The following is a 25,006-nucleotide window of genomic DNA, read 5'->3' as shown; positions in this document are numbered from 1 at the left end:
CTGCTTTACTTAACTGTCCAAGGTGAAAGTGGAAAAGGGATTGAGATCTTGGCTAGCTTGCAAGCTCAGCAAGAAAAAGTGAGGCCTCTTTCGCACATGCCGAATAATGCACTTTCAATCCACTTCCAGTGCACTTTGAAACTGGATTTTACTGTGGCCCCTTCCACACATGCCGAATAATGCACTTTCAATCCACTTCCAATGCACTTTGCAGCTGGATTTTACTGTGGCCCCTTCCACACATGCAGAATAATGCACTTTCAATCCACTTCCAATGCACTTTGCAGCTGGATTTTACTGTGGGCCCTTCCACACATGCAGAATAATGCATTTTCAATCCACTTCCAATGCACTTTGAAACTGGATTTTACTGTGGCCCCTTCCACACATGCAGAATAATGCATTTTCAATCCACTTTCAATGCACTTTGAAACTGGATTTTACTGTGGCCCCTTCCACACATGCAGAATAATGCACTTTCAATCCACTCCCAATGCACTTTGAAACTGGATTTTACTGTGGCCCCTTCCACACATGCAGAATAATGCACTTTCAATCCACTTTCAATGCACTTTGCAGCTGGATTTTACTGTGTGGAATATCAAAATCCACTTGCAAACTACGGTGAAAGTGGATTGAAAGCGCGTTATTCTTCATGTGCGGAAGGGGCCCCAGTGATGCCATCACTAACCTTTAGTAGCATTCCATGGCGCTCTGGACCCTAGAGTTTTGCTCTGGTCTCCCACTGCAAAGTGAGGAAGGAGGGGATGGTCAGTGGCTCGGTGGAAGAGCATCTGCTTGACATGCAGAAGGTCCTAGGTTCAATCCCTGGCATCTCCAGCTGGAAGGACCAGGCAGTCAGAGATGTGAAAGACCTGAGGCCCTGTAGAGTGGCTGCCATTGCTGGCCTCAATCTGTAGGTTTGCCTCCCGCTGCCTGATTAATTCTGTGCCGCTCTGAAGCTATCACAATGCCTGTTTTGTATCTCGTTCCCTCCATTGTACATCAGTCCTCTGTTTCCCCAACTCTTCCTCCCCCACCATCCGTGTCTGGTGGATCCCATTCTCTTCCTGTTGTGCTCGCTCACCCCGGTCCCTGATTCTCTGCCTTGTCTCTCCCCTTCCCATCTAAAGCCGCCACCCCCTGTATCAAAGCCATCAGCCCCAGTGAAGGATGGACCACGGGAGGCGCCACTGTCATCGTGATCGGGGACAACTTCTTTGACGGGCTGCAGGTGGTCTTCGGGACCATGCTGGTGTGGAGCGAGGTGGGTCTTTAGGGACTTGTCCGGACTAATGCGCTTGGCCTTCTCTGTAGGGCAGGTGTCCGCAACCTTTGGAGCCTGTGGGCAGCTTTGGGATTTCTCACCGAAGATGTTGGGTGCAGGCTCAAAACGGCTGCCCCAGAAGGAAGCTCTGCCACAAAATGGCCACTGCAGGAGGTGGAGCCAACCACAAAATATCACAGAGTTACATTTTACATAATTACAGTAGTAACTCTTCAACATTTCAGTGAGAACTTCTGTGTAACAGGGTGCCTTTTAAAATGACTATGCTGTTTTACAATATTTTCTTTGATACACACATCTTGCCTTCATGCACAAAGTAGAAGAAGAAGAGTTTGGCTTTATACCCCACCTTTCTCTCCTGTAAGGAGACTCAAGGTGGCTTATGAGTTCCTTTCCCTTCCTCTCCCCACAACAGACACCTTGTGAGGCAGGTGAGGCTGAGAGAGTTCTGACAGAACTGTGACTAACCCAGGGTCACCCAGCAGGAATGTAGGAGTCCAGAAACACATCTGGTTCACCAGATAAGCCACTGCCACTCAGGTGGAGGAGTGGGGAATCAAACCTGGTTTTCCAGATTAGAATCCACCTGCTCTTAGCCGCTACACCACGCTGGCTCTCCAGTGAAGATCCTTGTGTTATGGTGGCAGCTGCTGCCAAAGAAACATTCTTCAAAATCTGCAAGATCCAACCTGCAGTGGCCAATCAAAAGCCATACTGGGCAAAGGGCCCACCCAGCCCCGCCCACTGTCTGAAAACACTTGGTGGGTGCCAGGGATGGTGTTGGGTGGCATGGGGCCCACGCGCTCTACCTGGGAGACACCCCCCCCCCCCCACAGTAGGGAATCAGTGAATTGTATCAGGGAGGCTAAGAATCACCGCATCCCAATCGAAGCGCAGTTCTCCGGATTCTTTGGGAGAAACTGTAGCAGATGAACTATTGAATTATTGATTGCCTTTTTAACCTCCTTTTGAGCTGAAGCCTCTTCCAGCCAGGAATATAAATATAATTAAAATGGGCTTAGGGAGGCCGCTCTTTGTGCCTGGGTCCGGGCGCCACAGAGGGGTGCATCTCTATGTCTTCTGCTCGCTCTGGTCCCAGGAATGACAGCTAGTGACTGCAGAGGGGGGCTGGTCTCCACGGAGGGAATGCAATCACTCCCCTGATCGAACGGCAATTTGATCGCCGGTTGCGAGCGGCGTCCTCAATCACTCGGAAAAAAAATGCACCCCGCGCATTAGGTTTACCATAGAAATAAGGCCAAGGTGCATGAGTCCCTCAGAGCAGCTGGAGAGGGCCATTTGGTGAAGGGGTGGGGGGGTGAGTTAGTCCCTGGTAGTAGGATCATTTCCATCCCTGGATGGAACGGTAGGATCATTTCCATCCCTAGATGGCACGGTGGAGGGTCAGAACAACAAACTTTGCGCTGTTCAGAGGCAGCAATTTGCTTGTTGCCAGGGGCTAGTGGGAGCCATCTTGCCAATTGCAAAACCATGATATTGGTTTCTAGTTTACTTCCAGGTATCCCAAACTGCTGATTTTACAGCACTTCATGGCCTAGGACAGCGATGGCGAACCTTTTTGAGACCGAGTGCCCAAATTGCAGCCCCAAACCCACTTATTTATCGCAAAGTGCCAACATGGCAATTTAACCTGAATATTGAGAAGTAAGCTTGGTGGTAGTCAATGGCTTTGCTTTGAAGCAACCGTGCAACTCTTCCAACGGGTGAATCACAACCCTAGGAGGGCTTACTCAGAAGCAAGCCCCATTGCCAGCAATCGAGCTTACTCCCAGGTAAAGGATTGTGCTCTAGTTTAACAGCGCTTAACAGGGTTACCTACACTACTTCCCCAAAACTAGGTCTTAGGTTTAATGCTAATAATCGAACCCAGCCTAGATGTGTGGAGGGGGCACTCTGTTTGCGTGTGCCCACAGAGAGGGCTCTGAGTGCCACCTCTGGCACCCGTGCCATAGGTTCACCATCACTGGCCTAGGATCTGCACCTATCCCTCCTGTTTCTCCCCATCTTCCCTCGGTCCTGGTTACGGTTTTCCATCTTTCAACTTCTGGCGATTCCCCTGTTTAGGAAGAGCTAGATTCGAGTCTAGTTCGCACTTTTGAGACTAATAAGATGTTCAGAGTGTCGGCTTTCAAGTGTCCGTGCATCGTTGTCTGCTTTGACTCTTGAAAGCTCTGACCCAAAAAGTTTTCAGGTGGTCCCAGACACAAATCGGGCTCTTCTGCTGTAGACCAACATGGTGGTGTCAGGGGGATTTTATAGGGTGATTGAGATGCATTCCTAACCCAATGTAACTGCTAAAAGATATATGTATTTAATTTATTTATTTATTTAGACTTCCTTGGTGGTCTCCCGTCCAAATACTGGCCTGAGCCAACCCTGCTTAGGTTTTAAGAACTGTCAAGATTGGGATAGTATGTGCTATCATGGTCTCCTCCTTCTCCCATGCTGCCTCCTGGTTGCTTCCCCTCTGGCATACTTCCTTCTAACGACTGTCTTCCCGGTCCCCTTCTCTGACAGCTCATCACGCCGCACGCAATCCGGGTGCAGACCCCCCCGCGGCACATCCCTGGTGTGGTCGAGGTGACGCTCTCCTACAAGTCCAAGCAGTTTTGCAAAGGCGCACCGGGACGCTTCGTTTACACTGGTAAGGGAACGCGGGGCAGAGGGGCGCGCGCGTTATTTATGCATTTATTTTGATTTAGCTTATTTATACTCTGCTTTTCAGAAGGCGTAGGGCAGTGGTGGCGAACCTATGGCACGGGTGCCAGAGGTGGCACTCAGAGCCCTTTCTGTGGGCACGCGTGCACAGAGTCCGTCATGTGGAGGGGAGGAAAATCACACACACACCCCACACACACACACACATCTAGGCTGGTCTGGGCGCAATCATTTACCTGGGAGTAAGCTCGATTGCTGGCAATGGGACTTGCTTCTGAGTAAACCCTCTGAGGGTCGTGATTCACCCATTCGAAGTGTTGCACGGGTGCTTCACCAAGCTTACTCCTGAGTAACGCGTTTGTAAACTAAAACCTTAATATTCAGATTAAATTGCTGTGTTGGCACTTTGCGATAATTATGTGGGTTTGGGGTTTCAATTTGGGCACTCGGTCTCAAAAAGGTTCGCCATCACTGGCGTAGGGTGTATAGAAGGTATAGCACCATTTGCATGCTCTCATTGTGTGCTGGAGCAGGACCCAGGTTCTGTGATCTTTCAGCTGTGCTTACTGGGGGAGGAGGGAGAGAGCTCCCTCTTCCCTTCCCCCACCCCCACCCGCCGTTCTCCATTTCCAGCTCATGAATTATCTATGCATATCGATCTGCAGCAGAGAAGCTGGGTGGGGAAAAACAGGGAAGAGGGCAATTGATAGAGACCCTCCCCCCTTGGCTACCTCTTCCTTCTCCCAACTCTGCCCACCCTTCATACTCATCCTTTGCCTCCAAATCTCCACAGATCCCACCTTTCCCAGTTGCTGGCCCTAAGGTTGGCCAGCTCAGGGAGGGGGGTGGGGATCAGAGGTGGGATCCAACCAGTTCTCACCACTAATTTTTTCTAAGTGCCAATTACTAATTTTTTGGTCACTAATTTTTTCTAAGTGCCAAGAAGGGGTTACTAAAGCAACCTCCCTGCCCAATAGGGACTGGAGGGGCGTGTGTGTGGCGGCACCACTGTTTGAATCCCACCACCATCGGAACCTGTTATTAAAATGTTTGGATCCCACCACTGGGGGGATACCTGTAGATTTGGTTGTTGAGGAGACCTGAGAAGGTAAGGTTTGGGAAGGGGCAAGACCTCAGCAGACACATTGCCCTAGACTCCCATCCTCCAAAGCAGCCATTTTCTCCAGAGAAGATGATCTCTAACCTCTGGGGTCAATTGAAACATCAATCTCAAGGTCCCATCTGGAGGTTGGCAACCCTAGAAGTGAAATAAAGATGTGCAGCTAAGGTATTCTTCCTCACCTCTTAATAACCTCTAAAGTAGGCAGCACAAATTAACAACAACAACAGCAGCAGCAACAACAACAACAACAACAATAATAATAATAATAATAATAATAATAATAATAATAATAATAATAAAACACAATGAAAATTACAAGCATTCCCTGATGCACACTATTTCAGACCTCACACTCCCCCTCCTCACATTCCTCTTCCTCCACCCATCCCTACACAGCCCCAACCACATCACCACGAAACTGCGGAGTTCAGCATCGCCACATCTCTAGAATAGAAGCTGTCTCTGAGCCTATTTGTCCTTGTTTTTATAATCCTACATCGTCTGCCAGATGGTAACATTTCAAAAAGAGAGTATGCTGGATGAGATGGGTCCTTCAAAATATTCTGAACTTTCTTTAGGCAGCAGGAATTATAAAGTTCTTCCAAAGAGGGGAGAGGGCAGCCAATAATCCTCTGGGCAGTAGCAATCACCCTATGGTGATCCTATCTGCCACTGTGCAACTGGTGAACCATGAACACTTTCTATGGCACAGCAGTAGAAGGTCACCAGCAGGTTTTCATTCATTTGTTGTTTCCTCAAAAGTCTCTGCTGGGCCTTCTTAACCACCGCGGAAGTCTGAATGCCCCAATTACATATTGGGGATGAACCAAACTGTTGCTCAGGTGATCCCTGCAAACTTCTGTGGTACCTTCCCCAAGTACAGGCCCATGAACAGAAATGTCTGGGGTGGGGTGGGGGGAGCATCAGCTTAGAGGTCCCCATAAGACCTCAACAACTTAAAGGCCCCTTACGGACATGCAGAATAGCGCACTTTCAATCCACTTTCACAATAGTTTGCAAGTGGATTTTGCTATTCCACACAGTAAAATCCAGCTGCAGAGTGCATTGAAAGTGGATTGAAAGTGCCTTATTCCGCATGTACGGAAGGGGCCAAAGTCCGGTCTTCTAGTACTGGGAAGTCATCCACTTATACTAGAGAGTGGTCGAATGCTTTTTAATATTTTTCCTTCCCACCTAGGCAAGCTTTGTTCTCTGGATCAGGCCAAACCACTCTCTCTTCCCAGCAGCCTCCAAGAAGTCCAACACTGGCCTATGGTTCTCACTGGTAGACTTACCCTGAGCCCGGAAGCTCTGTTTAGCTTTTTCAGCCCAGTGAGAATTCACAGAGCCGTTCGTCCCAAACGCTTCTGGTAGAGTCTGTGTGTACCTAAGTGCTGGAAAGTCGCAGCTAATTTACGTCAACCATATCAACAGACTTTCAAGGCAAGTTGGAAGCAGAGAGGGTTTGCCTTCGCTGTCCTCTGCGCAGGCTTCCTTGGTGATCTCCCTTCCAAAGGAGGGGGGTGGCTCAGTGGCAGAGCATCTGCTTGGTATGCGGAAGGTCCCAGGTTCAATCACAGGCACCTCCAGTTAAAAGGACCAGGGACAGTGAAAGAACTTTGCCTAAGATCCTGGGAAACAGCTGCCAGTCAGAGTAGACAATACTAACCATGATGGACCAAGGGACGGAATCAGTAAATGGCAGCTGCATGTGTCCACACCGCCCCCGCTTCCTTCTGGGATCTAACAAGGTTAGGCTGCACCACCCTGTCTTCCCCGTTGTGGATTATAGCTTCTGAATTAAAATTGAGGATTTTTCCTACAGAGACAGTGTGGCGTAGTGGTTAAGACCAGGTGCACTCTAATCAGGAGAACTGGGTTTGATTCCCCGCTCTGCCACTTGAGCTGTGGAGGCTTATCTGGGGAATTCAGCAGCAGTGGCGTAGGAGGTATTAGTTGTGAGGGGGGAAGGGCAAGGAGATTGTCAGCCCCTTTGAGTCTCCTGCAGGAGAGAAAGGGGGGATATAAATCCAAACTCTTCTTCTTCTTCTTCGTCTTATTTGAGGAACTAGACTAGCCTGTGCACTCCAACACATGCCAGCTGGGTGACCTTGGGCTAGTCACAGCTCTTCAGAGTTAAACCAGCCCCACCCACCTCACAGGGTGTTTGTTGTGGGAGTGGGGAAGGGATAGGAGATTGTAAACCCCTTTGAATCTCCTTACAGGAGAGAAAGGGGGATATACATCCAAACTCCTCCTCCTCCTCCTCCTCCTCCTCCTCCTCCTCCTCCTCCTCCTCCTCCTCTTCTTCTTCTTCTTCTTCTTCTTCTTCTTCTTCTTCTTCTTCTTCTTCTTCTTCTTCTTCTCCTATTTTACAAAAGCAGAGTATTCAGAGAAGAATGCTTTTGAATCGGGCATGAATACACATCAGTGCAGAGACCAGCCATTTAAATCCCTCTATACCTCTGGGATGACGGCAGCCGGTCTTTGCACTCACACCCCACCGCCTTCATGCCCCAGTGCAGAGGCATGACATTCAGCCGACGGAGAACAGTCCCGCTGGTCAGAACATCTCTGCCCCATCCTCCTCCGTCCCTGGAGCACAACCTCGTGGCAGGATCCGTGTCCCTTTCCCCCCTTCGTGCACAAATAATCCTGTGTGCCGTGGCCTGTGAAAGGCCTACTGGTGGGGGAACAGGGAGAAAATCAATACCCATTACTGGCGCACGAACGGCTGCCCAGAACTGGGGTTTGCAGCATATGTTTACGCTAAATCAGGCAATCTATCTTCATCTCAGCGCCGTAATGAAGCGCCAATCTGGGGGTGGGGGGGGGAGGGAGGGAGGGACCCCATGCTTGCTAGATGACAGGCAGGTTAGGGGGCATCCCGGATCGACTGTTTAGGAGGGAGGTGGGGCAGGGAGAAGTACGGTGGGGGGGGGGGGGAGAAGCGGAAGAGAGAGGTATGTGCCGGGGATGGCTAATGCTGTTATCTAGATGCCAGGTGGGAGGCCGCCGGCCCTACTTCGGCCTCTTTGCCGGGTGGGGCTGTCTGGGGGGCTTTGGGCTTCTTTGATTTAAAGAAAGAGAATTGAGAAAAAGAAGACGAAGAGGGTCTTGTCTGCTGAGTGGCTGGAGATTGAAGCAATTTGATTTAGCACTTTGCAGGAGCGTGTCAGGGGGCAGTTTCACGTCCCAACCTGGATTTCTCAAAACAAGGAAACGGAATCTTCCTGCTGCCTTAAATGCTACCAACATTTTATTCTGGCATAAATTGGTGGGGACTAACCCTGCTCCTACCCTGTTTCCCCGAATATAAGACATCCCCGGAAAATAAGACGTAGTAAAGGTTTTGCTGAAGTGTGAAATATAAGGCATCCCTCCAAAGTAGGGTGGTGAGAACCACAAAGGATTGCGAAGAGCTCCAAGCAGACCTTGATAAATTAGGTGAGTGGGCCCAGAAATGGCAAATGCAGTTCAATGTAGCAAAATGTAAAGTGATGCATATAGGGGCAAAAAATCCAAACTTCACATACACGCTACAGGGGTCAGTGCTATCAGTCACAGACCAGGAAAGGGATTTGGGAGTCTTAGCTGATAGTTCCATGGGAAAGTCAACTCAATGCATGGCAGCTGTAAAAAAGGCAAACTCTATGCTGGGGATAATTAGGAAAGGAATTGAGAATAAAACTGCAAAGATTGTCATGCCCTTATATAAAGCAGTGGTGCGACCGCACTTGGAGTACTGTGTCCAGTTCTGGTCACCGCATCTCAAAAAGGATATTGAGGAGGTAGAAAAAGTGCAGAGAAGGGCAACAAGGATGATTGAGGGACTGGAGCACCTTCCCTATGAGGAGAGGCTGCAGCGTTTGGGACTCTTTAGTTTGGAGAGGAGGCGGCTGAGGGGGGATATGATTGAAGTCTACAAAATTATGCATGGGGTAGAAAATGTTGACAGAGAGAAATTTTTCTCTCTTTCTCACAATACTAGAACCAGGGGGCATCCATTGAAAATGCTGGGGGGAAGAATTAGGACTAATAAAAGGAAACACTTCTTCACGCAATGTGTGATTGGTGTTTGGAAGATGCTGCCACAGGAAGTGGTGATGGCCACTAACCTGGATAGCTTTGAAAGCGGCTTGGACAGATTTATGGAGGAGAAGTCGATTTATGGCTACCAATCTTGATCCTCTTTGATCTGAGATTGCAAATGCCTTAGCAGACCAGGTGATCGGGAGCAACAGCTGCAGAAGGCCGTTGCGTTCACATCCTACATGTGAGCTCCCAAACGCACCTGGTGGGCCACTGCGAGTAGCAGAGAGCTGGACTAGATGGACTTTGGTCTGATCCAGCTGGCTTGTTCTTATGTTCTTATGTTCTTAAAGTAAGACGTGGCAAAGTTTTTGTTTGGAAGCATGTCCGAAGAACAGAACACAGAAAAATAAGACATCCCCTGAAAATAAGACATAGCGCATCTTTGGAAGCAAAAATTAATATAAGACACTGTCTTATTTTCGGGGAAACACGGTAGCTCATGTAAACATATGCTGGAATAAAATGTTGGTAACCTATAAGGGATCACTTACTTATCCAGGGAGTCCCTTGCTGGTTTCTCGATGTGAATAAATTTGCCTTTATTTCTTATGTCCTGCTTTCTCCCCACAACTGGGCCTCAAAGCGACTTAGAACATCCCCTCTATTTTCTCACAAGAGTCATGTGGGATAGACCAGGCTAACAGTTTCTGCCAGGCCCAAGGTCACCCAGCAAGCTTCCATGATAGAAGTGGAGATTCGAACCCAGGGTCCTCTGAACCCTAATGTTCCATAGACATTGAATGGTGACTCAAGGCACCACCCCAGACTGTGTGGATTGTCTCATCTGATACCTAAAGGGACGGGGCAGTATAAAAGTCTAATCAATTCAGTTACCCTCTTGTCCTTTCCCTATCCAACATACTAATAAAGGACTAACAGGACAAATAAAAGGAAACACTTCTTCACGCAATGTGTGATTGGTGTTTGGAATATGCTGCCACAGGAGGTGGTGATGGCCACTAACCTGGATAGCTTTAAAAGGGGCTTGGACAGATTTATGGAGGAGAAGTCAATCTATGGCTACCAATCTAGATCCTACTTGATATCAGATTGCAAATGCCTTAGCAGACCAGGTGCTCAGGAGCAGCAGCAGCAGAAGGCCATTGCTTTCACCTCCTGCATGTGAGCTCCCAAAGGCACCTGGTGGGCCACTGCGTGTAGCAGAATGCTGGACTAGATGGACTCTGGTCTGATCCAGCAGGCATGTTCTTATGTTCTTATGTTCTTAATTATATATATATTTCCGTTGCTCCTTCACTAAAACTCACATGTACCCACAAGAAGTAGACTAGACTGAGGGTATATTCCTTCTCCCTGTTTCCAGAGAATTCTTGGAAGGCTGATTCTGTGAGCAGGGCTGGGGGGCTTTGCAGGGGCGTACTGCCCACTGGGACATGTGGTGTCACATGTCCCCAAGCGCATGTCATCTAATCACGTATGGGGGTTCCGGGCCTGGGCCATACTCGCTGGCTCTGGGCGGTAGACCTGGGCGCCTTTGCCAACCTGGCGCTCCGCCGTGAGATCGACAGACAGCTCGATCTCTGCCCCCACCCCTGTATCTTGGGAAAACGGAGGAAAACTCAGAATTTTTGCCCCGGGCTCCATTTTCCCTAGATACGCCTCTGGGGCTTTGTCAGAGAACAGCCATAACAATTCCACGTGAAACCATTTTAAGGGTGAAGAACAACAGTCCTCAGAGAGACAACTGGGTTAGTAAACTAAAGGAGGGAATGGAAACGGAGGGTGGGAGGGAAGGAGCAGCAGTGGCATAGGAGGTTAAGAGCTTGCGTATCTAATCTGGAGGAACCGGGTTTGATTCCCAGCTCTGCCGCCTGAGCTGTGGAGGCTTATCTGGGGAACTCAGATTAGCCTGTACACTCCCACACACACCAGCTGGGTGACCTTGGGCTAGTCACAGCTTCTCGGAGCTCTCTCAGCCCCACCTACCTCACAGGGTGTTTGTTGTGAGGGGGGAAGGGCAAGGAGATTGTAAACCCGTTTGAGTCTCCTGCAGGAGAGAAAGGGGGGATATAAATCCGAACTCCTCCTCCTCCTCCTCCTCCTCCTCCTCCTCCTCCTCCTCCTCCTCTTCTTCTTCTTCTTCTTCTTCTTCTTCCCTGCTGCGTCCCAATTCTACCTTCTCTCCACGACTCTGGCTCTGAGTCCGTCAGGTGAAATGAAGTTAAGTTGCCCCTTGACCCAGGATGGTTCGGATACATGCGCGCATCACTGCTTGTGCATCATTTCTTTTATTTATTTCACTTATTTAAAACATTCAGGGTCCCCAGGGCAGCCCGCTAAAAAAGTTAAAACATTCAAACCCAAACCACATTAAAATGTGCAACATATAAAAACACACAAACAAACCATACCCGAACTAGGGAGGAGGGCCAATAACATATATTAGGGTTGTGTCAAAGGAAACAGAACCCTCTTCACCTGGCTGGCGGAAGACACTGATAGCCAGAGATGAATGAATCTCCCTGGGGCATGCACGTAGATAAGGGCGGGGGGGGGGGGGGGGTCTCGGGTTTGGAAAAAAAAAACCATTCATGTCCGAAGCTCCACCCACCCGTTTGTGGGTTTTTTAAACGCTTTAGTGCTTTTCGGTTTGTGGCCTGCAGGGGGCGCATTGTTTGGGCTAGCAGCAGCACCAAACTTTCAGGGATTGTTTGGGGGAATCTCCTGATGATACTACTGGGTATGGTGAACTCCCAAAGGGGGTGCCCCCATCCTCCATTGTTTCCAATGGGAACTAATAGAAGATGGGGACTACACCTTTGAGGGTCCATAACTTTGGACCCCCTGAACCAAACTTCACCAAACCTGGGATGCATTATCAGGAGAGTCTCTTATTGATACCACCCAGGTTTTGTGAAGTTTGGTCCAGGGAGTCCAAAGCTATGGACTCCCAAAAGGGGTGCCCCCATCCCCCATTGTTTCCAATGGGAGCTTAGGAGATGGGGCTACACCTTTGAGGGTCCATAACTTTGGACCCCCTGAACCAAACTTCACCAAACCTGGATGGTATTGTTAGGAGAGGCTCCTAAAGGTACCCTGAAAGTTTGGTGCTTCTAGCTTAACCATTGTACCCCTGACAGCAGGCACCCCCCAGATTTCCCCAGATTCTCCTTTTAAATCCACCCCCCTTGGGCCAGGGGCGGGGCTTGGGGAGGCGTGGCCATGCCCTGGGGCCGGTGGGAGTGTGGCCCCACCCCGACCCCCCCCTAAAAAAATCTATATCTACGTCCCTGCCCTGGGGAGGGAATTCCAATGTTGCAGCCATGGAGCGATAAAGATGCTGTCTGAGGTTTGAATTTCAAGGAAGTAATAGTGGCTAACTCGGGCACGATTTCATCAGATCTCAGAAGCTAACAGGCTAGGCTTGGTCAGTATTTGGACGGCAGACCACCGAGGAAGTGCAGGGTTGCCTCACAGAGGCAAGTGATGGAAAACCACCTCTGAATGACTCTTGCCTTGAAAATCCTACGGAGTCGCCATAAGCTGACCGCGACTTGGTGGCACTTTTCACACAACCGTAGCGTCGGGAGGACGACATGGAGGGTGCGTCCGCATCGGGCAGAAAAAGATGCTCCCCTCCACAAAGGAAGCCGCAGCAAGTAGGGCAGAGATGAGCAGAGAGGGGGGGAACTCATCTGAGAGGAAGCACTTTTAAACTTCAGTCTGCAGATATCCTAGGTAGCCTTTCCCCACTCGAAGCGATCCCCCCTATGCCGCGTGCTGCTCTCAGTGCGCGGCATCCCTGGCGCACGCCCGGGCATCCCCACGACCCCACGCTTTGTGCGGGGTCATCAAAAGGTGCCGTTTTCTCCAGCGCCAGGAATGCCGCGCGCTGAGGGGGCGCGACCGCGGCAGCGTCGGGGCGGCTTTGCTGTGGCCGCCCCTGTCGTGGGGAGTGCCCAAGGACCCCTTGCTACTTGAAGAGAGTAGCACGGGGCTTAAGGTAAGTGGGGAAAGGCCCCTAATGTCCCATGCACACTTTGAGAGACTTCCCTTATATGTAGCCTTCTGGGACTTTATCAGCTTATGCAGAATGGTCCCTTAGACCTAGCCCATATATCCCAGGTTAGATAAATGTGCATCCTAGAATATTCCCCGGCATTCTCTGTTTCACAGAGGGATTGCTGGGTAGAAAGATTCCTGCAGAAAGCACCCTACCATGGAAGGTGCTGGTCTTGCCCCTGAGAACAGATGTGGACTCCAGAATTTGGATCTACAGGTCTCAGCAGAAACTTAGCAACATAGTAATGTAAAGCAGGAAGGGACCTTGTGGATCATCTAGTCTAACCCCCCTACACAACACAGAGAATTCAATATTCTCGCTCTCCCAATGACCCCTGCTTGAAAAAAATCTCCAGGATCCCTGGCCAATTGGCCTGGAGGAAAGTTCCTTCCTGGGCCCAAAGTGGTGATTAGCATCACCCCGGGCATGTAAGAGAGTGGAAATAATGAAAGGAAAGGAAATCAGTTGGCCCCTGGGCTACACGCCACATTTTAATCTTGCAGAGTTCTCTGTGTTTTCAAACAAATTCAAAATCTGGCATCAGGAGTTGGAGCAGATTTCTACGATATGTATAAATTGCATGTGTGATATAGAGCTCCCCCCCCCCCCAACCGCTGCAATTTATCCTGCTTCTTATGAGCTTTAATGAAAGTACTTCTCAGATCTGGGCTCCGGTACTCTTGGGTGTATTTTTATAATCCTGAGCAGTAGAGACCATTTTAATGAGGTATGGCAATCTACCGAATTGGCCGTGATCGGTTCTTGGGTAGTGGTAGAGAAACATACAGAGTCCTGCTTATTAGAGGCGCATGTCAGAAGGCGGACGAAATCTTATAGCTGCTGTAAAGGGTTTTGCTACAAACACCACCTCATTTTGGCCTGCTACAATTCCCATCCACTAGACCAGTGATGGCGAACCTTTTCGAGACCGAGTGCCCAAATTGCAACCCCAAACCCGCTTATTTATCGCAAAGTGCCAACACGGCAATTTAACCTGAATACTGAGGTTTTAGTTTAGAAAAAACAGTTGGCTCTGAGGCGTGCGTTACTCGAGAGTAAGCTTGGTGGTAGTCGGTGGCTTGGCTTTGAAGCAACTGCGCAACTCTTCCAACGGGTGAATCACGACCCTAGGAGGGTTTACTCAGAAGCAAGCCCCATTGCCAGCAACTGAGCTTACTCCCAGGGAAAGGATCGCGCTTTAGTTCTTCGCATGAAAATCAGTGGGGTTTATCAGCGCTTAACAGGGTTACCTACACTGCTTCCCCAAAACTAGGGTCTTACGCTTAATGTGGTTAATAATCGAAGCTCTGAAGCTGCCTCCAGGCCTGAACGCCTAGGATGGAGTGGGGGGCCACTCAGTGCAAGTGGGGCCTTCCACAGAGAGGGCTCTGAGTGCCACCTCTGGCACCCGTGCCATAGGTTCGCCACCACTGCACTAGACCCAGGGGTGGCCAACCTATGATGCGCCAGATGTTCATGGACTACAGTTCCCATCAGCCCCTGCCAGCATGGCCAATAACCTCTTCTTTCTCTCCACCCCTAGCTCTGAATGAGCCAACTATTGACTACGGGTTCCAGCGCTTGCAGAAGGTGATCCCACGGCACCCAGGGGACCCTGAACGCTTACCCAAGGTAGGGATCTGTCCGCTCTTTCCAGATTTTGGCAGCCATCGTGACAAGCAACATCTGCTTTGCAAGAAGTCATTTGTAAGTCAGTTCAGGTTGGCCTGATGAAAAATGAAGGGCTCTAGTCCGTTTTGCTGTTGCTTTTCGCCTATATTTAAAGAGCTGTTCAGAAGGAGCACACATTTTCATTCCGGAAACACTCAGAATGTGTGGATTTCAGAGGGGAGAAAAACGAGGTCCGCTTTTTAAAATTATAAACCATAAAAACATAGGAACCCTGCTGGGTCAGAACTGTGGTCCATCTAGGCCCCTTCCACACATGCAGAATAAAACGCTTTCAATGCACTTTGCAGCTGGATTTTATGGTGCGGAATAGCAAAATCTAGCTGCAAACAGTTGTGAAAGTGGATTGAAAGGGCATTGTTCTGCATGTGCGGAAGGGGCCCTAGTCTGCCATCCCATCTTACACAACTCCTCTGGAAGTCCTTCGAAAGGGCCCAGAGGGGCACTGGGATTCACAGGTACACTGAATGTGGAGGTTCGTTTTAGTCACTCACAATGGCTCGGTGCGGCTGATGGACCTGCCCTCTGTTGGTCTGTCTAATCCTATTTTTAAAGCTGTCTCTAAGAACATCAACATAAGTGCCTACAAATATAAGCCGCATGACCCCAGTTGATAGTGGTTTGGTTGTGCACTTGTGTCGATGTATTTATTTGTTAAAGGCATTTGTATACCACTTTTCCCTAGTTCTGGCTCAAAACCATTCTTTGTTGTTGTTGTTTTTAAAAAAGAACAGTTTGGATTTATATCCCGCCTTTCTCTCCTGTAAGGAGACTCAAAGGGGCTGACAATCTCATTTTCTTCCTCCTCCACCATAATAAACACCCTGTAAGGTAGGTGGGGCTGAGAGAGCTCCGAAGAACTGTGACTAGCCCAAGGTCACCCAGCTGGCGTGTGTTGGAGTGCACAAGCTAAACTGAATTCCCCAGATAAGCCCCCACAGCTCAAGTGGCAGAGCGGGGAATCGAACCCAGTTCCTCCAGATTAGAGTGCGCCTGCTCTTAACCACTACACCACACAACAAATGCATGTAGGCATCTCTTTATGGGGGTTCCTTTAGAGAGGGCCCCTGTAGAGCACTTGATTTCCATGTAGAAGACCTCCAGTGGAAAAGATCTCAGGCAAAAAGGCTTGGGCAGCTACTGCCAACTTGTCTAGAAGCAACTTAGCCACCAAGAACTAAATGTGCTGAGGATCTGGGGCCAGCTTTGGGTGACGGGCAGCCACTTCGACAGCTTTTGAGAAGGCTAGAGACCCGGTGCCAGATTAAGAAGGTCCGGTTTGAAATCCCACTCAGCCATAAATCTCACTTGACCTCGCCATTCCCTCTCAGGCTAGCCTACCTCACAGGGTTGCTGTGGGATTAAAATGAAGGATGGGAATACCTCATCCGCCATCAGTAGATGCATTTGCATTTATTTAGTCGCATCCTGCTTTTCTTCCCATCGTTGTGAGTCAGCGCAGTTTTTGACTGTTGTTCCTCCTTCCTTCAATTTCTCACAACGACAACCAATAAGGTAGGCCAGGATGAAGGAGGAGGAGGAGGAGGAGGAGAAGAAGGGGAGGAGGAAGAGGAGGAGGAGAAGGAGAAGGAGAAGGAGAAGAAGAAGAAGAAGAAGAAGAAGAAGAAGAAGAAGAAGAAGAAGAAGAAGAAGAAGAAGAAGAAGAAGAAGAAGAAGAAGAAGAAGAAGAAGAAGAAGAAGAAGAAGAAGAAGAAGTTTGGATTTATATCCCCCCTTTCTCTCCTGCAGGAGACTCAAAGGGGCTGACAATCTCTTTGCCCTTCCCCCCTCACAACAAACACCCTGTGAGGTGGGTGGGGCTGAGTGAGCTCCGAGAAGCTGTGACTAGCCCAAGGTCACCCAGCTGGCGTGTGTGGGAGTGCACAGGCTAATCTGAATTCCCCAGATAAGCCTCCACAGCTCAGGCGGCAGAGCTGGGAATCAAACCCGGTTCCTCCAGATTAGCTACACAAGCTCTTAACCTCCTACGCTACACCACACTGTCTGCCAAACATAGCGTCAATCGAGCCGCCATGTTTCGGGGCACTTTGTTTTTGGGGAACAGCAGCAGAAACCACCACAGAGGAGTGGCTTCACCACAGATAGGATCGGGTGTGCCGGACAAAACAGACCCCTGGCGAGAACTGCCACCAGGGTCTGCGCACCAGGCTGGGCCTCTCCGGGGACCGGACTAATGATGACGGACACAGGCCTCAGATGTGAAGGGCAGGAGGGGATTGGCCCCTCATGCCAGACAGCGACAGGCGTCTCTCTCGATCGCTGGCACGCCAACCCCTCCATTAGTCCTGCGTCAGTTCGGACGATCTGTTCCTTTGTTTCCCTCGCTCCCGCCGTCTTTGGCAAAGAGCAGCAAACGTCTCCAGGCCGAGAGCAGCTGTTGCCGAGAGGGAGTGCCTCGAGATGGAGAGTGACAGCGGGAAGCGGGATCCAAATTGGAGCCATTTATCACGGCCTGACAGCCGGTCCCTGCTGCTGCCCGCTGCCTGCCGCCACCAGGGCAGCCTTTGCGCCTGGCTCCCGGTACTTGTGGCAGCACTTAATTTCGACACCGAGGGTGCGTTGGTGCTTGTGCCGTGGCCCGAAGCATCCTCGGGAGCCGCTCCTACTGTCCAAGAATGCCAGCATCAAACTGTCAAGGCTGACGAGGAATCCTCTCTCCGATGCCCGTTGCGTCCAGATTCTTGCAAACAGGGCAAGAGGGTCGTCAACGTGTCTGGGGGAGGGGGTCACCCCAACTGCTCAGAATGAGAAGGCAAGCAGGTATTGGTTGGAGGCAGGTGGGGCCTGAAGATCTGGAATTGGAGGAGGAGGAGGAGGAGGAGGAGGAGGAGGAGTTCGGATTTATATCCTCCCTTTATCTCCTGTAAGAAGACTCCAAGGGGCTTACAAGATCCTTTCCCTTCCCCTCCCTTCACAGCAAACACCCTGTGAGGTGGGTGGGGCTGAGAGAGCTTGGAAGAACTGTGATTTGCCCAAGATTACCCAGATGGCTTGTGTTGGAGTGCACAAGCTAATCTGGTTCCCCAGATAAGCATCCACAGTTCAAGTGGCAGAGCAGGGAATCAATCCCGCTTCTCCAGATTAGAGCGCACCTGCTCTTAACCACTACACCACAGGTGTCAAACTCACGGCCCTCCAGATGTTCATGAACTACAATTCCCATAAGCCCTTGCCAGTATTGCCGGTGCTCATGTTGGGAGGGACTGATGGGAATTGTAGTTCATGAACATTTGGAAGGCCACGAGTTTGACACCCCTGCACTACACCATAGCTGATCTTCAAGGGTTCAGCAATGGACTCTATGGCAACATACCCTGTTAAGGACCCTTCCACAGCTCCATACCCCAAATGTCCAGGAATTTGCCAAGATGAGATTGCCTAAGCGGCCGGTGCCCGCTGGCCTCTCTCCTCCTGGCTGGGGTGGGCAGTGCCAACAAGAGAATCGGGTATTTAAAATTCTGCAATTCACAATTTCTCCTCTAACAGACATAAAATGTTATTGTTATATACCCCAGTGATTTTTTTAAAACCTGCATAAAATTACCATAGGGTGTGTTTAGAGACTCCAGCGCATTACAACGGTGTGTTTCAAAAAGGCACATGACAGTGTCAAAAATATTATACAGCTTCCCCAGAGAACCCTTAGATTTTGAGGCTTTGGGCTTCAACCTGCCGAGTCTAGTGGTAAATCCAGCACTGTAACCGTGCGGCTTTTGGGATCTGCAGCATCGTGACACAGAGCGCATCTGCGAGGAAATCTCTGCCCCAAAGGAACCGTTCCCTCGCTGCAGGGCAGAACAGCAATGTATAATCGGCCCCACTGAAGTGTACAGACCCCCTCCAACAGGGAATTTCCCTGGGAAAGGTGGGCTTTGACAGAGGGCTCCTTTCCCACCCTGGGAAAGCTTTATTAATTGTGACAATGGACCTCTGTATCTGCTGGATGGCTCATCAAGCATTTCTCGCTGTCTTTACCAAAGCCTTTTGGTATGGGGCGAGGGCGATGCCACCTGCTTCGCTTCATTCATCATAAAGTTATGTTACTTGTCGACCTGATTCGAGCTAGCGCGATGAAGCAGGACGCCTCCCTTCTCTCACGCCCCGCCCCCCCCCCCACACACCCATGCATCATGCAGAGCTGACAACAGGTATACATGGAAATCGTATGCGCCCTTGCCTTTAACTCCATCCTGGCCAGGACAGTGCAAAACAGAAGGATACTGTACATATCTTCTTCTTATCCCGTAAGTGTTCGGTGGGAGTTGGACTTAAAGCATCCAGGGGAGTGGAGAATAGAATGAAATGACTCTACAGTCATGATGTTTAGAAACTTCTGTTTTTATTATTTTCTTTTAAAGCATGGGCAGAATTGCAGGATATATTATTATTATTATTATTATTATTATTATTATTATTATTATTATTATTATTATTATTATTATTATTATACACATAACAACACAGCACAAGTGTCTGGAATTCATCTCTGAATATCAAGTCCTTCCCAAGGACCTAGGATATCCGAGGTATTTGCGTAGAATATGTGCAGTTCCTAGAAGTGCTGCTTTCTGCAGCATGTGGACTGATGTTCTGTCCAAGTTTAGGCTTTCCAGATGTTTTTATTATTATTATTATTGTGGTTGTGGTTGTGGTTGTGGTTGTTATTGTTATTATTAAGAAGGAGGAGGAGGAGGAGAAGGAGGAGGAGTTTGGAGACTCAAAGGGGCTTACAAACTCCTTTCCCTCCCCCCCTCACAACAAACACCCTGTGAGGTGGGTGGGGCTGAGAGAGCTCAGAAGAACTGTGACTAGCCCAAGGTCACCCAGCTGGCGTGTGTGGGAGTGCCCAGGCTAATCAGAATTCCCCAGATAAGCCTCCACAGCTCAAGCGGCAGAGTGGGGAATCAAACCTGGTTCCTCCAGATTAGAGTACACCTGCTCTTAACCACTACACCACTGATTTATTACATTACATTACTGCTTTTGTACTCCCTTTTTTCTTGAAGATCTAAAGCGGTTAGAATCCCAGGGTTTCTAGATTCAGGGACAGCACCCTATCAGTTTCGTCAGCATGGCCAATTGGCCATGCTGGTAGGGGCTGATGGGAATTGTAGTTCCTGAACATCTGGAGAGCCGCAGGTTCCCTACCCCTGGGCTAGGGGCAGAATAGCCTTTTAGGAAATAAACTAAACTTGTTAGACTTTCAGAAATAGTTAATTTTTCAGAAATGGCCTTTTGGAGAACAAAATTTGAGATCTCACGGCTGAGGCACCATTAGTGTTAGGAAGTGCTCCTCTCGAGGGTTTTCAAGGCAAGAGATGGTTCAGAGATGGTCGCCACTGTTTACGCCGGTGCATAGCAGCTCCTGGCTCTTCCTGGCACGTGGTCTCCCAACCAAGTCCCGGCGATCATGGCCATTGAATCCAGGTTTAGCTTTCGAGCTTCGAAGAACCTGAGCTAGCTTCGGGTAGGCCAGCCTTCAACCTGTCCCAAATCCAGCTCAAGGCTTATCAAACAATGGTGCAAAGTGCCTTTGCAATTGCACCAGCAATTTCGCCCATGTTAGTATCGGGAATATACCAGGGCAGCCCTCGAATTCTTAAGAACATAAGCCCGAAGCCCGCATGCCGCCAGCGTTCACCAGACCAGAGTCCATCTTAGTCCAGCGTCCATCATCTGCCACTCGCAGTGGCCCACCAGGTGCTCTTGCTTCCCACATGCAGGATGTGAAAGTGCCAATGGCCTCTGTGGCTGTTGCTCCTGTTAACTGGACTGTTAAGCCATTTTGCAACTCCTCAGATCAAAGCAGGATCAAAGGATCTTCACGGTCTCGCTCGGCCCAGCTGAGTCTGCTCCCCTTACCCACCTCGGGTTATCCCCATCTAAAATCCATGTGCATTTCCGCCCGTCCGCCCTCCCTGCTCGGGGCATCTCTTCAAACGGCCGTACATAAACCTCGGCTCCAAATCCCAAGGGTTTCTCTCCTCATGCCCTGGGGTCGTGTGGAAACGGCAGGCATTATCACCGTCAGCCCTGCCTTCACGACTCCTGGGCAGAACCCGGTTGCCGCTGGAGCCGTAACCAGCGGGAAACACCCGCGAGTACGGGTGATCCCCAGGGCATTGGTGACCCGCAAAACCGCCACGATGCACCATGCCGTTTGCCTGTCTAGTTCTCGTCCTTGCATGTCTTCTGTCTATTCACTCGTCCAGCGCTGGACCTTGTTTTTGCTTGCTAAGATAAGGTGACCAAGTGCCTCTTTTGGCAGGACACGCCCGGTCCGGCAATGTGTCCCACGCCCCGCTGGGTTCTTAAAATTGTCCGCCATTAGGCCAGTGCCCAGGTCCGTTGGCGCCTTCCTGCACGTCCGTCCGGTGCACTGCCTTTATGCGGCGCCCCCCCGTTCTCGCCTCTGTTTCTCGGGCTTTCTCCCTGTTTCCCTGTCTGCAGTTTAAAGGCAGTGTGCCTCCCGCGGCCGCGCAACCGCTCTCGCGGTTACAGGAGTAAAAATCTGGTCACCTTATTCTAAGATCAGATGAGACTGGCCAAGCACAGGACATGCAGGTCAGCATGAGGCATGAATGGTCTTCTTTACCTCTCCAGAGGCATGAATGTGCACCTCACTTGCGCTGCTGTGATGGGGCAGACAACTCCGTTCATCCAGCCTCATTAGCTCTAGTTCGCCAGGCTTCAAGAGGCTCTTTGCAAGCTGGTTATTATGGGATTAGATGCCCCTTGTGTCCTATTAATCCTCAGCATCTGGTAGCAGATTTAACAATGACTGTCCCAGCTGATGGCCACAGAAAGACACCCCTTTTCCATTTCAAAGATACTCCTCCCTCCCTCGCCTAATCCTTTTAAATGTTTCGTTTAGAACTAGGCTGGGCTAAATAAATGGGCTTTTTTTAAAGGAGAGGTTTGTTCCAGTGAGGGAAGTAATTTTTTTCACTTATGGTCAAGCAGGTTTCCCACGCTTTTCTGTTGCTTAGGCGAGCAAGAAAACTCATCAAACTTAGAAAACTTGCTTAGAAAACTCATCAAACCTGTTTGACTATGATTAAAAAAAAGAGCTCGGGCCAGGAGAAGCAAAGCCAGCTGGGTGACCTTGAGCTAGTCACAGTTCTTCCTAGCTCTCTCAGCCCCACCCACCTCACAGGGTGTTTGTTGTGGGGGGGGGGAGGGAAAGGAGATTGTAAGCCCTTTTGACTCTCCTTACAGGAGGGAAAGGGGGGGTATAAATCCAACTTTTTCTTCTTCTCTAAAGCCATTCTCAGCATTAAAATCCTTGTCTCTGCCCACAGCTATGTTTTGTTTTGTTTATTTATTTACTCCAATTATGCACTGATTTTCTTCCGTGAGAAAGAAGAAAGAGGAGGAGGAGGAGTTTGGCGTTATACCCCACCTTTCTCCCCTGTAAGAAGACTCAAGGTGGCTTACAAGCTCCTTTCCCTTCCTCTTCCCACAACAGACACCTTGTGAGGCAGGTGGGACTGAGAGAATTCTGAGAGAACTGTGACTGGCCTAAGGTCACCCAGCAGGAATGTAGGAGTGCGGAACCACATCTGGTTCACCAGATAAGCCTCTGCCACTCAGGTGAAGGAGTGGGGAATCAAAAACCCACTTCTCCAGATTAGAATCCACCTGCTATTAACCACTACACCGTGCTGGCTCTCTGGAGGGCGGGGCGGGGGGGGCGCTGATGGACCACCTAGCTATTGTGTCCCTCTCCTCCACTTGCCACTTTCCCTCAGGAGCAACTGGGTGTTTTATGTCACCTCAGTGGGAACTAAACACACACTAACAGGCCTGTGTCCCCACCCCCCCTACCCCCTCCAATTGCTCCATTACCGTATTGATCGGGGAGATATTGCAGAAGACAGAAGAGCAAGCGCCTCTGATTGCCGGCACTTAGCTTGACAGCAATCCGATAGCCTTGGGATCCTGATGTACGGCCTGCAGCTGGCAGGCAGCGTCTCTTGGTGGGGAGGGGGAGGACTGTGGGGGGGGGGGGCAGCACCAAGAATCAAATGGAACCAGGCAGCCTCTTGGTCAAACAGCTGGCCGTGTCTGAGGGGCCATCGCAGGAAACGTTTCCGGGAGCCCGGGCAAGGGGTCTCAATAGTAGCTGTCAAGTCAGTGAATGGTGTAGTTGTCAAAGTGTCGGACTAGAATCTGGGAGACCCAGGTCTGAATCCTTACTCTCTACCCTGGAAGCTTGCTGGGTAGGGATGCCAGTCTCCAGGTGGGGCCTGGAGATCTTCTGAAATTACCATTCATCCCTAGGCTACATAGAACTGTTCCTCTGGAGCAGGGGTAGGGAACCTTTAACACTCAAAGAGCCATTTGGACCTGTTTTCCATGGGAAAAGAAAACACTTGGAGCCGCAAATAATTTTTGACATTTAAAATAAAGATAACACTGTATATATTGGGTTTTTTAACCTTTTACTCCGTTCATTCTGAGAAGCGCATGGATGTGTCCGCCCTGCTGCCTGCAGGGCGGGCAAGGATGGGGCCAGTGGCTCGGCCTCGCCGGCCGCCAGGAAAGCACCCACCCCGCTCCAATGGGGCAGGCGAGAGGGAAAGCCTCTGCAGGGCGGGCAAGGATGGGACCAGCGGCTCGGCTCGTGGAGCCGCAGTGCAAGGGCAGAAGAGCCGCATGCGGCTCTCGAGCCGCAGGTTCCCTACCCCTGCTCTGGAGCAAATAGCTGCTTTAGGGGGTAGATTCGTTATACCCTTCTGAGAGCCAGCGTGGTGTAGTGGTTAAAAGCTGGTGGATTCTAATCTGGAGAATTCAGATTTTGCACCGGGCTACATTTTCCCCAGATACGCCTCTGCCGGTTCTAATCTTCCAAAGAGTGGGACAGTTGGGAGTGTGAGTCAGCCCCCAAAGTGAATTGCAGCAAGAATCAACAGATCTGCAGTGCATTTGGCTTGGGATGTTTTGCTGGGACCAAGGAGCGGGTATGTGAGAGAAAGAGGGAGCTGAAACGAGACACCCGGGCCTTGAGCGTTTCCCACACACTTTTCTGTGGAGTCCCCAGCTAGCTCTTCGGCTGCAGCCAGCATTTCTCAGCCGCTCATAAATCAGCAGAGAGGGGTGCTGACCTACAGCCCACTGCATCACTGGCGCATACAGACACGCTTGGAGCCAGCGCATGTAAAGTTGTTCAGTAGCTATTGAGAAGTGTGTGTGTGTGTGTGTGTGTGTGTGTGTGTGTGTGTGTGTGTGTGTGAGAGAGAGAGAGAGAGAGAGAGAGAGAGACATGTTTTCTAGAGGAAATGGGCCTACTGCCTAGTTGAGAACATTTCCAAATCTGATGCATGGAGAGGCTTACGAAGAAAGATCTGTCGGATCTGTGGAGGCATTTTCACATGTGCTCCTTTGTCAGAAGCCAGCTTCATGGCATAACCACACCCAAAGTACACTGTTATTGTCGGAGGCTTTTACAGCCGGAATCACTGGGGTGTTGTGGGGTTTCCGGGTTGCTTGGCCGTGTTCCAGTAGCATTTTCTCCTGACGTTTTGCCTGCATCTGTGGCTGGCATCTTCAGAGGATCTAATGGTACTAAAGCAAGTGGAGTATATATATAAAACAATACTCTGTTATTGTTTTTGCAAACGTTTCCGGATGTCTTTAAAAAGCCTTCAATTTTCAGTGCTCTTGAAAACGTTTGCTGTTGTGCCTAGAAGGGAGTCTGTTGTCCTTAACTAGAGGAATCCCTGCTGCTTGCAAAGGATTGTCTTTGGGCCTCCTCTTGCCCAGCTTGAAGTGAAGGTGACTACGAATATGTCCATCACGTTTCAGTCACAAAGCACAACCTGCCCTTCAGGGGAACTCAAGTGCCCCCAACAAGGAACCTTTAATAAGTATCGGGGGAGTCTGGGATCCATTTGCTTGGTGCTCACTGCATTCAATATGGGATCCCTGATTGGGTAGAGTTAATCATGTGACTGATGCAGGAAGGAGGAAGCAGCAGCAGCAGCGTGGGGCCACCAGTTTTTGGTTGGGAAATACCTGGAGATGTGGGGGTGGAGCCTGCAGGGGGTGGGGTTTTTGGAGGGGAGGGGCCACAGCAGGATATGAT

General features: G+C 50.0%; 1 protein-coding gene and 1 non-coding gene across 2 annotated transcripts in view; both read left to right on the top strand.

Moving 5' to 3' along the window:
- LOC125439656 (transcription factor COE1-like) overlaps window positions 1–25,006 on the top strand; it is a 101,675-nt gene that overhangs the window by 58,557 nt on the left and 18,112 nt on the right. The window contains exons 10-12 of the mRNA XM_048508773.1: window positions 1,134–1,267; window positions 3,827–3,953; window positions 14,753–14,841. Of these exons, the coding sequence (XP_048364730.1) occupies window positions 1,134–1,267; window positions 3,827–3,953; window positions 14,753–14,841 (350 nt within the window). The remainder of the gene's footprint in view (window positions 1–1,133; window positions 1,268–3,826; window positions 3,954–14,752; window positions 14,842–25,006) is intronic.
- On the top strand, window positions 764–840 carry TRNAV-GAC. Its single transcript has one exon. It is a non-coding gene; the product is annotated as a tRNA-Val (tRNA).

This window comes from Sphaerodactylus townsendi, linkage group LG10 (genome assembly GCF_021028975.2).
Source record: "Sphaerodactylus townsendi isolate TG3544 linkage group LG10, MPM_Stown_v2.3, whole genome shotgun sequence".
NCBI lineage: Eukaryota > Metazoa > Chordata > Lepidosauria > Squamata > Sphaerodactylidae > Sphaerodactylus > Sphaerodactylus townsendi.
This window is presented reverse-complemented; position numbering and strand designations above follow the sequence as displayed.